This window comes from Berghia stephanieae, chromosome 7, assembly GCF_034508935.2.
Source record: "Berghia stephanieae isolate SIO BIC M18660-M18661 chromosome 7, UCSD_Bste_1.3, whole genome shotgun sequence".
NCBI classification, from domain to species: domain Eukaryota; kingdom Metazoa; phylum Mollusca; class Gastropoda; order Nudibranchia; family Aeolidiidae; genus Berghia; species Berghia stephanieae.
In genome coordinates this window covers 36560259-36575258 of record NC_088366.1, presented here as the reverse complement: position 1 = coordinate 36575258, position 15000 = coordinate 36560259, and the positions used below count along the sequence as shown (strand labels likewise).

At 35.2% G+C, this 15000-nt stretch overlaps 1 protein-coding gene and 1 pseudogene across 1 annotated transcript in view; both read right to left on the bottom strand.

Moving 5' to 3' along the window:
- The window catches only part of LOC144977168 (acetylcholine receptor subunit alpha-like), a 40633-nt gene that overhangs the window by 8513 nt on the left and 17120 nt on the right, over positions 1-15000 (bottom strand). The window contains exons 4-5 of the mRNA XM_078922046.1: positions 12493-12610; positions 1173-1331 (exon numbers count right to left, since the gene is read on the bottom strand). Of these exons, the coding sequence (XP_078778172.1) occupies positions 1173-1331; positions 12493-12610 (277 nt within the window). The remainder of the gene's footprint in view (positions 1-1172; positions 1332-12492; positions 12611-15000) is intronic.
- LOC144977706 (5S ribosomal RNA) lies at positions 6781-6899 on the bottom strand (annotated as a pseudogene).

Here is a 15000-nt window from a genome sequence, read left to right as displayed (position 1 = left end):
ATATTATTGGGCCACACAGAAAAATCAACCGAAGATATACCAAATTACACAGACAACGTTGTTTACCAATCTGCCCTCATTAAATGATGGTGAGTACAGTATCGAATGAAAATAGTTCTTTCCCCGCGAAATTGCGGGCTTTTTACTAGTATATAAAAAAAAATAATAATAATAATAATAATAATAATAATAATAATAATAATAATATAATAATAATAATAATAATAATAATAATAATAATAATAATAATAATAATATTAATAATAATAATAGTAATAATATAATAATAATAATAATAATAATAATAATAATAATAATAATAATAATAATAATAATAATAATAATAATAATAATAATAATAATAAATCTTATTCTTCTTCTTCGAGTACCAAGTCTGTGCTAGACATCGGTGATCATGGTACGCCATTCATCTCTCTGATTAGATAACAGAAAACTAATATTACTCTTCTCTTTCTTTATCACCCAGCTGTTCAAACTATTCAAATATGTTTTTCTTGGTCTACCCTTACTCTTTTTACCTTCTATCTTTCCTGTGAGACCAAGATGTTCAATACATTTATGTCGAATTAGGTGACCTAAAAATTGCATTTGTCTTTTTCTTATTGTAGGAATTAGTAACCCTTTAGTTTCAGCTTTCTCTAATACTTCTTCATTAATTTTCTTCTCTGTCCATGAGATTCTTAACATCCTTCTAAGGAACCACATTTCTGCTGCCTCCAGTTTCTTTCTAATGTATTGTGTAATGGTCCAACTTCCACAACCTTGCAGCTCCCTAATAACAATAATAATAATAATAATAATAATAATAATAATAATAATAATAATAATAATAATAATAATAATAATAATAATAATAATAATAATAATAATAATAGTAATAATGATAATAATAATGATACTAATAATAAGAAGAAGAAGTAGAAGAAGCAGAAGAAGAAGAAGAAGAAGAAGAAGAAGAAGAAGAAGAAGAAGAAGAAGAAGAAGAAGAAGAAGAAGAAGAAGAAGAAGAAGAAGAAGAAGAACAATAAGATCAATTCAACTATTAAAACGACTACACTACTGATACTAATTGTGCTCTTGTCATCACCATGCATAATCATTATAATCATCAACATTATCATCTACATTTATATTAACTTGCTCCTTATCACCTTGAAAGAAGACATTTTTTCAACTTCTTCGGGAACGAATGCTTCCAATTTAGTACTCTCAATGTTCCACTCTCCACTCTTGACGTAGAAATCTGTGCCGACAATGTCAAGGCTGGCCTTGAACTCAAGCTCAGCTACACTTTGTCCCATGGAATACATCTGTTAAACAGATTAACAATAATAATATGTATATAGTGTTGATCAAAAGTAATGTTACACTTTGTTTGGCTTTCCACAACAAAAATTATGCATCAAATCAAATTTAATTAGAAATTTTGTTAAAGGAAATTTAATTCTGCGTACAATGGTACCAAATATACTATAGTCAGATTTTTTATCAATGCCGCGTGTTTTTCTGGTTTTTCTCATCTGTCCCTCTATCAAAAGTTGTAAAAATTTGTGTCAACCTTTGAATCAATTTGTCTTAACTGCATATAGATTTTGAACCGTGTTGATGCCATATCAAAAAAGTTTTCTTCTTTAAGACTTATACAAAACTACTTTAAAACCGCTGTCATAAAATAGCAATGACTATCCCGCACAAATCTTTGGGCCTCTTTTTCGCTCACAAATTGCCCGAATTCGCGTCAAAATATGGGACGAAGCCGTTTCGTATATGCTATTTTAAAAAATTAATTACGACGCTGTTTATCGATGAATATGACTGAAATTTAGCACACAGAAAAAAGGTCATTTTAGATTATGTCAAGCGACAAAACTCGTGCGATTACCAGAAGACCGTTAAAAATAGATTTTTAGTCTTTGGAGTAAAATATTTCTAAAACTACCGGGCGTGGAGGTTTTGTCGCTCACAAGGTAATACATGAACATTTCTTCTTTATGGTTGTAAAATTTCATATGAATATGACGAGTACTTTTCCCGTATTTTACAAAACACCATCCTAATTTGCTCTTCAAGTTTCAATCTTTTAATCCACTTATTACGCAAGATACAACGAAAGGTCGAAAAAAAAATGCCGAAAAAGCGTCCCATATTTTCGCGTTTTTTTCCTCTTTGCGGGTCATCCAAATAAATGACACCTTTAAAACTGTATAACTTGTTTATTTATGAATGGATTTTCAAAATTCAAAAACATTTTTACTCGGTGGAGATAGGGCTTGGATTTTAGACAAAAATTTTCCTCAAAAAGAGAAAAACATTTTTCATAGTCATTGCTACTCGAGATTTTACACTGTACAAAATGTAAACAAGTTACGCACCACAAAGTATGAGATGAATTCATCGTTTTTCCAAAAAATCTCGTGCTGACACGTAGTTCCGACTAGTGATTATGAGTTCACGGCATACTTGTTTCCGCATAAAAGCAATTCGCTTTAACTGTTATAAAAACTTAAAACTTATGTAGTTTGCCTTAAATTTTGAATTTATAGCTTATTGCTTATTATTTACATCCTGTCGCAATAACCAATATGAAATCTTTTGTTTCAAATCATTTGAAATACTGAATAAAATATACTCAATATTGTCATATTAACAATGAATGCAGTTTATATAACTTCGAAAAATTGAATCTATGAACAAACGTTTCACAGAGCATTTAGAGGCTTTTGAAACATATACGCTTTTAAACTACTAGTAAAAAGTCCGCAATTTCGCGGGGAAAGAACTATTTTCATTCGATATTGCCTAAATCATTTTCTTGATTAGCTTGATATTTTAATCGACGTGCTTGTCGTCGTTGCCATGCATGATTCGGCATGATTTTAGTTTATCAGTCAGTAGATATCAATATCAATAAGTCGCAAGTCTTTACCACGCTTTACTTGAGAGGCCTTCCGAAAGCTCCTACAAAGGGAAACAACTTAAATAATATTCCCTCAACTAACCCCAAGAAAAAGTAAAACCTAGTGCCTTTAACTAACCCTAATAGGAAAATAAACACCCTAGCACCTTTACTAAGACTTATGACTAACCCTAATAGAAAAAAAACCTCGGACTCTTTGCACTACCTTCAATACTTAACAAATTAAAATGGCGGCCGAGAATAAAAACAATGTTCAAATTAGGAAATTTTAAACTTTCACAAACCTATCACGGTTTGTTCTAGAGTTTTTTTTAAATATGATGACAAATTGAATAAATAAACGCCTGACAAAAGATCCACGGTGAAAAAATACTGGGGATGTAGGAGCTTTCGGAATGTCTCCCCTTTACTTAACTTTTAGTGAGGTCAAATGAAAATATGAAGCAGACGCGAAAAATATCATGTCCCCGAATCTGTCTACGTTTGGTTTGTTCGGGCTAGACGCTAGACAGAACCAATTGACAGTTTGCCGACAACGTTTAACTAAATATTTCCCATGGCAATAATTATCACATCGATGGCATAAAAACGACAGTAATATCAGCAGTAATATTAGTTGATGTTGTTAATCGGTGAAACTTGTTTAAAATTTCTATAAATCCGAACACCTTCATGTAATCAAGTTAATAATATCAGTATGAATGTCACGATTTGCTGAAAAATGCCAATCTGACAGTTCCTAGCAAACGAACGCACCCCCCCCCCCCCCCCCCCCCCTCCCCCCCCCCCTCCTCGCTCAGGTATTTCTGTACTTTTTTTTTCTCCACGCAACCACATTCCAAAACACACACACACACACACACACACACATACACACACACACATACATGTATAGATAGTTCGAAGTTGACGTCACTCAGGTCTTTGTTATTGGTATTTGCCATCCGCGTTTATGATTAATTCTCACTAAGTTGTATTAACCTGACTATAAACGATCATGGTTGCCCACAGTTTTGTGTGTTGGTCCGATATACTTCCGGATGGCAATGTTGTGAACTTCTTAGCCAAGCGCATACTAACTATACACCACACACAACACATACACACACGCACGCACACAGACACAAACATACACGCATTGAGAACACACTATTACATAACAACACGGATCACCGCTAAATCAACAACACAACGGAAGTAAGAACTCTACTGGACAGATAGAGTTGAGGGTGTGGCCATAAGTTAAACCTGGGTATTATCCACCCGAAACCATCACATTGAAAGCATCAAAGGGGCAATAATAATACTTGATGTCATTAATAGATGAGAACTGTTGAAAATTTAGTGTAGGTCTGAAATCCTTAAAGTAATTAAGTGAATACATTATTTCGAATGCAACGATTTGCTTAAAAACGTCAAACTGACAATTTTTTACAGTGTAGAAATTGTTTGATTTTGAGAGTATTAGTGTCGTCGGTAAATTTTTTATGATATCTGTTTGACTTAACGAACTTTCAAACTGACTTTAAATTATAAAAGGAAATCAAGTTTATCTGTTTATCTATCTGTAAAAAATACATTTCTAATTTTCAAATCTTTCAGTAGAGTTGTGCGCCGTACAATTTTTTTATTGACTCAAATAAGCACAATGTTCTCCACAAGGCTATATTTTTTAAAGAAAGGATGCGATACGATACGACACTCTCGTAAAGCTGTGAAAAGAAATCTATTTGCACCTATCAATAAGCCATTAAAGAGGACGGCTACAGAATTGGAATTTCACAATCAAACCCGAGAAGATGATTATCGAAAAACGACAGAGAGATAACCAGTGTGGAACGACGTGATAGGAAAAGGATCCAAGATAACTTTGATATGGATATCATCCAAAGATGCATGGAACGGCGAACGTAAACATACATCCTACAAAGGAAGGGATGAGAACAAACCAGAAACAGTTTTCAAAACAGACTGTCAGAGTTTTGACACAAGGCTGCATGACTTCCCCCATATCACTGTGAGCGCAATCCAATCGAGCTCATTTGGACCTAAATAAAGGGAAAGATGAGAGGTGGAACACCAAATTTACTCTCACCTACGAGGCAATAAATGATATAACACGGGAAGACTGGGAAAAGGTATGCTCCAACCTTCTCAAACAGGAGGAAAGTTACATTTCATTGAATAGAGTGATGCCACGAAATCTTTCCATAATCGTTTCATTTCTCCTTTTCCTCATCCTTGTCATTAGAATGTGATGATTGATGTATCCAGTATGTCTTTGTTGTTGTTGGTGGTGTTGTTGTAGTTTTTGTTATTGCTGAACACATGTACATATTAAATTTGTGTACTCCTCTTTGGCATAAAAATAAGCTCTTTCTATAAATTTCGCAATCAAAATAATGTTGAAAGTGCGTAATGTTCACTACATTTGTATTCATCAGTAATGTGTATTGATAGTTATAAAATGTAAATGTCTGATAGTTAAGAGTTGCCATTCATCCCTTCATAATCAGATACTGAATGTATATCGTTTAAGTTTCAATTAACCGAACATTCTATTTTAACAAATTCCTTCATATTGGATAAGCGGAAAAGTCATAATTTTGATACTGTAAATCATCTATGAGTTCAGACCCTTATCAGTTATCGATTTTCCTACTACTACTACTACTACTACTACTACTACTACTACTACTACTACTACTACTACTACTACTCTACTACTACTACTACTACTACTACTACTACTACTACTACTACTACTACTACTACTACTATACTACTACTACTACTACTACTACTACTACTACTACTACTACTACTACTACTACTATACTACTACTACTACTACTACTACTACTACTATACTACTACTACTACTACTACTACTACTACTACTACTACTACTACTACTACTACTACTACTACTACTACTACTACTACTACTACTACTACTACTACTACTACTATACTACTACTACTACTACTACTACTACTACTACTACTACTACTACTACTACTACTACTACTACTACTACTACTACTACTACTACTACTACTACTACTACTACTACTACTACTACTACTACTACTACTACTACTACTACTACTACTACTACTACTACTACTACTACTACTACTATACTACTACTACTACTACTACTACTACTACTACTACTACTACTACTACTACTACTACTACTACTACTACTACTACTACTACTACTATACTACTACTACTACTACTACTACTACTACACTACTACTACTACTACTACTACTACTACTACTACTACTACTACTATTACTACTACTAACTACTACTACTACTACTACTACTACTACTACTACTACTACTACTACTACTACTACTACTACTACTACTACTACTACTACTACTACTACTACTACTACTACTACTACTACTACTACTACTACTACTACTACTACTACTACTACTACTACTACTACTACTACTACTATACTACTACTACTACTACTACTACTACTACTACTACTACTACTACTACTACTACTACTACTACTACTACTACTACTACTACTACTACTACTAACTTACTACTACTACTACTACTACTACTACTACTACTACTACTACTACTACTACTACTACTACTACTTACTACTACACTACTACTACTATACTATTACTATTACTATTATATACTATTACTACTACTATTACTACTACTACTACTACTACTACTACTACTACTACTACTACTACAACAACAACAACAACAACAACTACAACTACAACAAAATTGAAATAACGATTTTTTTTTAAAAAAAAGAAAAGAAAAAAATGTAATAAAAGATGTCTACAACACGTGGGGTCCCCAAGCGGTCACCAATCTAAGTACTAACCACGCCTGGCGTTGCTTGACTTCGGTGATCGGACGAGAACCGGTATTTTCAACGTAGTATGAACGTAGACAACAGGTGTCGAAAATAGAATTTAATATAATATTAAAACATTATTGCTAATTTATATAATGATGAAGATAGTTTAGAAATGTAGAATATTGTTAGTTGAAATAGCGTGTTGTATTCGTCTGTTGCACAATTTGTCGTTACTTGAGAATGTATTACTATTTTTCGTTCCTCAATTTCGGTTTCAAACTTTGTGAATTTAGAATTTATCACATGACTGACAACATTCAAAATGGCGATGGGCTATCTTTAAAGCGGCATGAGAGGGAGCGAAGACGAGAGACGCATGCGCAAAACCACGGTTACATTATCTCTGTAAGGGCATGTACTTCAAACCACCATAATAGTCTCGACACCAAAGCATCACAGGAAGTATGAAACAACACACAATCATAAACAACAATAACTATTAAACACACTTCCCGTAAATTGTCATAGACATGAAACAGTACTGTAGAAGTTAAACAATAATAATTATACTTGAAATGTTTATATATATATATATATATATATATATATATATATATATATATATATATATATATATATATATATATATATATATATATATATATATATATATATATATATAAATTATAAAACAAAAACCATGAAATAATAGTGCTCAACTTTAGTATAAAAGGAGCTATTTATAAACATTTGGAATATAATTAAGATAGTTTGACTTCTACAACGTTGTTATCGAGCGTTGCTCTCATCAGGAAGTGGAAGTGAAAGTAGATTGTTGTGTTTTCGTATTTTTATAGATTCGTGTTTATGGAGGTTCGTAATTACATAAAAGGTGTTTGTTTCTGTGTCTGCATGAGGAAGTTAGTTCGTTTCTTCTGTTGAGTGTTGCTATGTTCGGTTTAGTGATGATGAAGAATTTTTCTTCCAAGCAGAGGTTGCAAATCTTAGAAGAGAGGGAGTACGACTGTGCTCTGGAGATGATTTTCCATGTGATGCTGTGTTGTATGTTTTTTTCTTTGAGGTTCCAAATGTGTTCGCTTACTGTAGTAGAATGTCGTTTGTGTATGTTTCTGAAGGAAGATGTATGCAGGTTGTATCTGGTTTTGAATGGACACTCGGTGAGGCCAATGTATGTTTCTTGTTTTGGTGTGTCTGGTCGTGTTACTGTGGCTTGATAAATTACGTTTTGAGTCAGGCAATTGCCGTTTAGTGGGCATGTTGTCTGGGTCCTACAGTTGCATTTTTTCTCTAGGTTGTTGCTGGGCTGGTCTGGCTGTGATAGTTTTCGGTTATTGTTGGATGAAATAATGTTTTGTATGTTTGGCATGCAGGTGTATCCTATTTTGATGGTGTTTTTGTTCATGATTGGGTGTAGAACGTGACCGGGAGGGAAGCATTTTTGTAGTAGATTGAAGAATTTGTTACCGATAGAAGTTGTCACATTATTGCTGTAGGGTGGGTTGAACCCATGTTATGTGTCGTTTTCTTTGTCGTTTTTTTTGTTGGGGTGGTAATGGTCTCTTCCTCATATTCTAGTTTGTAGTTATATCCACTTTTTTGTAGTGCGTTTGTGTACGGTGGGATTGCATCGTTGAATATGTTGCAACAACGCACAATGCCGTCTCATAAACCCATGTAAATCACAAATCGGAAAAATAAGTAAACAGATTTTAGACAGAATCAACACCAAAATCGTCAAGAAAACCGAATTCAACCAATGGAGAAACACCGCTGAAGTTATCAACTGGTACAGAAACACAGAAAACAAACAACGACAAAACGCAATCATCTTTGACATCTGTAATTTCTACCCTTCAATCACCAAAACCCTACTCCTCAAAGCACTACAGTTCGCAAAAACCTTCGACAACATCACCGAAGAAGAAATACACATTATCCTGCACTCGAAGAATACATCACTTTACAATAATGGAACAGCATGGACAAAAAAATCAACAAACTTTGATGTCACCATGGGGAGCTACGATGGAGCAGAAACATGCGAGCTCGTCGGACTATATCTACTTTCTCAAATGCAAAACCTCGATATAAACATTGGACTATACAGGGACGACGGACTCGCATTGTGCAATAAAACACCGAGACAGACAGAATTGACAAAGAAAAAAATATGCAAAATCTTCCAGGACAACAATCTGAAAATTACAATCGAAGCCAACAAAAAAACATTCGACTTCCTGGACATAACCATCAACCTAAACGACGGCACCTATCAACCATTTTCAAAACCCAACAACATCCCATTGTACGTTCATAGACACAGCAATCATCCGCCATCTATAATAAAAAACATCCCCGAGAGCATTAACAAACGACTAACTAACAACTCTACAAACAACAACATATTCAACGATGCAATCCCACCGTACACAAACGCACTACAAAAAAGTGGATATAACTACAAACTAGAATATGAGGAAGAGACCATTACCACCCCAACAAAAAAACGACAAAGAAAACGACACATAACATGGTTCAACCCACCCTACAGCAAGAATGTGACAACTTCTATCGGTAACAAATTCTTCAATCTACTACAAAAATGCTTCCCTCCCGGTCACGTTCTACACCCAATCATGAACAAAAACACCATCAAAATAGGATACACCTGCATGCCAAACATACAAAACATTATTTCATCCAACAATAACCGAAAACTATCACAGCCAGACCAGCCCAGCAACAACCTAGAGAAAAAATGCAACTGTAGGACCCAGACAACATGCTCACTAAACGGCAATTGCCTGACTCAAAACGTAATTTATCAAGCCACAGTAACACGACCAGACACACCAAAACAAGAAACATACATTGGCCTCACCGAGTGTCCATTCAAAACCAGATACAACCTGCATACATCTTCCTTCAGAAACATACACAAACGACATTCTACTACACTAAGCGAACACATTTGGAACCTCAAAGAAAAAAACATACAACACAGCATCACATGGAAAATCATCTCCAGAGCACAGTCGTACTCCCTCTCTTCTAAGATTTGCAACCTCTGCTTGGAAGAAAAATTCTTCATCATCACTAAACCGAACATAGCAACACTCAACAGAAGAAACGAACTAACTTCCTCATGCAGACACAGAAACAAACACCTTTTATGTAATTACGAACCTCCATAAACACGAATCTATAAAAATACGAAAACACAACAATCTACTTTCACTTCCACTTCCTGATGAGAGTAACGCTCGATAACAACGTTGTAGAAGTCAAACTATCTTAATTATATTTCAAATGTTTATATATATATATATATATATATATATATATATATATATATATATATATATATATATATATATATATATATATATATATATGATCTGATGTCTCTTGTTGACGGAAATATAAATTGATATCATTTTAATCAAAAAGAAAGAAACGGTTTGCTCACTTCAATACTATTTCTATGGCATATCCGGAACACACAAGAATATCTGCTTAAGCAGGGGGGAGAGCAATTGCACATTGTTCACCAAATGTAGTTTAAACTGATGTCATGTGATGTCACTACAAGTAGTTCATCTGAAGAGGCCTATTGAGAGCATTTTTATGATTTCATCACAATGTTTGATTCATTCCCTAACAGGATATACCTAACTAAGTAGCTCAACGTTGTTCCACACAATATAAGATGTCTGTTAGTCTTCAGTTTTATAGTACTCGTACTAGCACTTGAACAATACCGCTACTGCCTATGAGTTGAGTCGAGTTGATCAATGAGCGGAAAACTGCCTTGCTCAAGGTCACAACACCAGGATTATAGACGCTACAATTTTCACTACATTTTGCTTAACTGTCTTCAACGTTCCTTTGTTTATTCTTTGCTGACGAACCGTTTAATCCCGAAACGTCCACTGTCAGTACTTTTCCCTGAAACTTTTCCATTTTCAACCTTTCGTTGGTATTCTTAGGATCCCAGGCTTCATGCATCCTCCACTGCTTTCTATTAACACCAGGGTCGGATTTTAAAGATAAAATGCTACCCATCTGGCCAATGAACAAGCTTAACTGTGTCAAAATACTATACCGCTTGCCCCTTAGTGATAACATTACACATTGGATGTTTGGAGAGTCGTTTAAATAGACTAAGCTAGCGACGGCAGATTTACTGAGTATATTAAATCATACCAAAATATCGTGATTTTTGGAATGAATTGACAGGATTCGAGAGGCAGCCGATGAATAGCAAGCAAAAAGACTTAAGTAAGAAATACATTAATTTTAATTTTTTATTAATTTTTGATAACATTACACATTGGATGTTTGGAGAGTCGTTTAAATAGACTAAGCTAGCGACGGCAGATTTACTGAGTATATTAAATCATACCAAAATATCGTGATTTTTGGAATGAATTGACAGGATTCGAGAGGCAGCCGATGAATAGCAAGCAAAAAGACTTAAGTAAGAAATACATTAATTTTACATTCTTTTGGTCACAAAATTTTTTTTCTCAACGTGCTTAACTATGAATCGACGAGACTGAAAACCGAAAGCCCTACAAATAATAGCCAAAGCATTTAAGTCAAAAACTGCAAAGTTGAGTTCTTAAAGAAACTGACTAACCTTTGGTTTTTTACTTGAGACGCCTCTTTGGAAATCATCGCTACCACGTTCACGTCAAAATGGGAACGTTGTTAGGATGTCGAATCGGGGCAAGAATTATTCTGATGATATTGTCATTGGCTAAAGGATAAGCTATGGAAGCTATATTTGTGGCCTATTGTCTAAAGATGGGTCGGGGTGAGCCAGATGTCAAACAGTACAAAACATTCTATTGACTTACTTACAAAATGTCATTAGTACATGTGAAAAATGTGTACTGGGTGTAAGGCATTGGATAGGTAGGAACAGACTAAGGTTGAATGAAGACAAAACGGAGGTGATGTATGTAAGGAACAGAAGATTTTGGAACGAGAAGAAATTAAAAGTAGGAGAGGTGTCAATAGATATTGTTGACAAGGTCAAAAATCTTGGAGCATTCTTAGATTCGGAACTGTAGATGGACCATCAAATTAAGACAATTATCCAATCATTGATATGCCATTTGAAAAAAATTGGATCTATTCGACAGTTCCTTTCTGAGGATGTTACCAGGAAACTTGTCGTTTCTCTTTTATTTTCAAAGCTGGATTACTGTAATGCTCTGTTGTTTGGTGTCTCGGAAAATAATCTCAAGCGGCTGCTGACGGTCCAAAATAATGCGCCAGATTGGTCTTTCGAAGGCGGAGGTTTGATTCTGCCACACCTCTTCGAAGGGTCAAATTCAAAGCATGTGTCCTAGTTTTTCGTTGTCTGGAAAACAATGCCCCTCCCTACCTCACAGAACTCCTAAAGAAAGAATATTTGACAACCCGACCTTTGCGTTCTTCCAATGACACCACCCGTTTGACTTCGCGAAGTCCCAGGTTTGAGAGTTTTTGGCAAGATAAGGGTCATTTAAATCAGCCGATCTTTAACGGTCGAGTTTTCTGGCCAAATTCTTAAACGCGGGTCTTTCCAGAAGACGGCAGTTAACTGGTGAAGGACAGTGAAGATAAATATGGTGGAAACCCAATGACTAAGCCAAGTATATCATTGTTCCCCTCACCTCAATGTAACACTCCTGCTCATCAAATGGGTATTTGTACAGATTCAATTTGCATGAAGTCGGAAAAAGGCTGCCTGGGAACCATACCATTAGTCCATTGAACACAGCTGTCACAGGGCTAAAAAAAAAGACGCATGGTTTTTAAAAAAAAGAAAGAAAAAAAAAAGAATTATTTTTAATGAAAAAAAGAATAATAGAAATAATTTTAAATTGTGTTCTTAAAATAGTTAATCACGAATTATATCGCCTGCAGGTCAATATTATACTATTTTCAGCAGATACACCGCTGTTATCAGCCATGCATGTACTCATTCTACACCTAAGTAGAGTGAGAGAATATAGTTAAGAGTCCTGCCAATGGACTCAACTTTGTATCACCCACTGCATGATTCGAACCAGGGATCCACAGGTCAAAGACCGAGTGTCATATCACAAGATCACAAAGCTGCATTTTGTCAGATGTGAGTTTAAAACACGTGGCACTGTATTAGGCAGCTCCATACTTCCGAATTTACCATTGAATCGCACTAAGTTTGAAATCGATGAAGACCTTATGCAATTGGTATCATTGTTGTCAAATCACAGCTTTCTACTTCAAACCGCCATTGAATAATCAAAGGAACTGTAAGGCTTATTTATTCACATGTCAGCAAAAATGAACGCAAATGTTATGTCTGCTCGGAAAAAGCAAATATCGGGTATTTGAATCCTTAACGGCTGTAGACCTGTGGATATTAACACATGTTAACACCATTTACATGTAATGTCAATAATTCGTTGCGGTCAGGTGTTGTACCATACATTTACAAAGTTGCTCATGTCAAACCCCTTTTGAAAAAACCTGATCTAGATAAAGAGAACTTAAAAAAACTATCGCCCTGTCTCTAATACTCCTTTTCTCTCTAAAATCTTAGAAAAGCTTGTTTTGAAACAATTACTGTCTCATCTTAAAAATAATTGTATTGAAGAAAAATTTCAGTCGGCAACATCATTCGACGGAAACCGCACTTGTTAGGGTTGTTAATGATCTCCTCTCTGTTACATACAATGGTTCATGTTCTTTGCTGAATTTGCTTGACCTATCGTCTGCTTTTGATACTATTGATCACAATCTTCTCAAACGTCTTGAAATTACATATGGCGTGTCCTGTGCAGCGCTTGATTGGTATAGGTAATATTTGTTTAATCGTAAACAGATCATTACGGTGGATGAATATAGATCTGAGGAAATCTTTCTTGATTGTGGGGTTCCCCATGGTTTAGTACTTGGACCCGTTCTTTTTGTTCTGTACGTTGGCCCTCTGTCTAAAATCATCAGAAATTTCGGTCTGTCTTACCACCAATACGCTGATGATACGCAATTGTACTGCGTTTCCAATACAAGAAATTTACAAGAAGCATCAGCCGATAGTAAGAATTGTATCCTAAGTGTTAAGAAATGGATGAATGAGAACAGACTGAAACTGAATGACGATAAGACGGAGGTGCTGTATGTTGGGAACAGGAAGTGGAAAAGTGAAACAGATTTGAAGCTGGGGGATGCCTCCATTCAAATTGTTGACAAAGTGAAAAACCTTGGCACACACTGGACTGTCGATGGAACATCGCGTTAATAATTTGGTTAGATCTCTCTTTTTCCAACTAAAAAAGATTGCTTTCATTAGACGGTTCATATCTGAGGATGTGACTAAACACCTGGTTGTGTCCCTCGTACTATCGAAATTGGATTATTGTAATGCTGTGTTGTTTGGCGTTTCGCAATATAATCTGAGACGTCTTCAGATTGTCAAAAACAGCGCTGCCAGACTAGTATTCATGAAGCGTTGGTGCGATTCTGCCAGACCTCTGATTCATGACCTGCATTGGCTGTCTGTTGAGTAAAGGATTAAATTCAAAGCTTGTGTTTTAGTGTATCGGTGTCTTGAAGGTACTGCCCCTTCCTACCTTTAGGAACTAATTGAAAGATATTCAACCCCCCCCCCCCTTATGTTCGGCCAATGATTCCACCAAACTAGTTATCCCTCGAATACGGAAAAATGCTGGAATGAGATTCTTTTCTCATTTCGGACCCTCTGTTTGGAACGCCTTACCACAGAGCATTCGTGAAAAATAAGTTGTCTATTTTTAAACGTTCGCTTAAAACATATCTCTTTCGTTTTTTTTAAATAGATGGTATGAGAAGCAAGATAGGTCTGGTTTGTGTTGTGCGTTGTGTGTGTTTATGTGTGTGTGTGTGTGTATGTGTGCTTGTGTGTGTGAATGAGTTTCTTTCAGCCAAAGTCATTTGTAATTTAAGCGCTTAGAGTCTGGTGTCTCGGAGTTATAGCGCTATATAAGTTTTCAGCATTATTATTATTATTTCATTATTATAATCATAAACGACTGTACGCAGTTTACGCGATGTTACGGATCATATCCGCAATCTGAGAAAGTGGGTCAAACGTTTTATAGATCCAGAAGGCAGAAATCATCAACAATTGCGGAGTATTAATGTCATGTTGATGAATT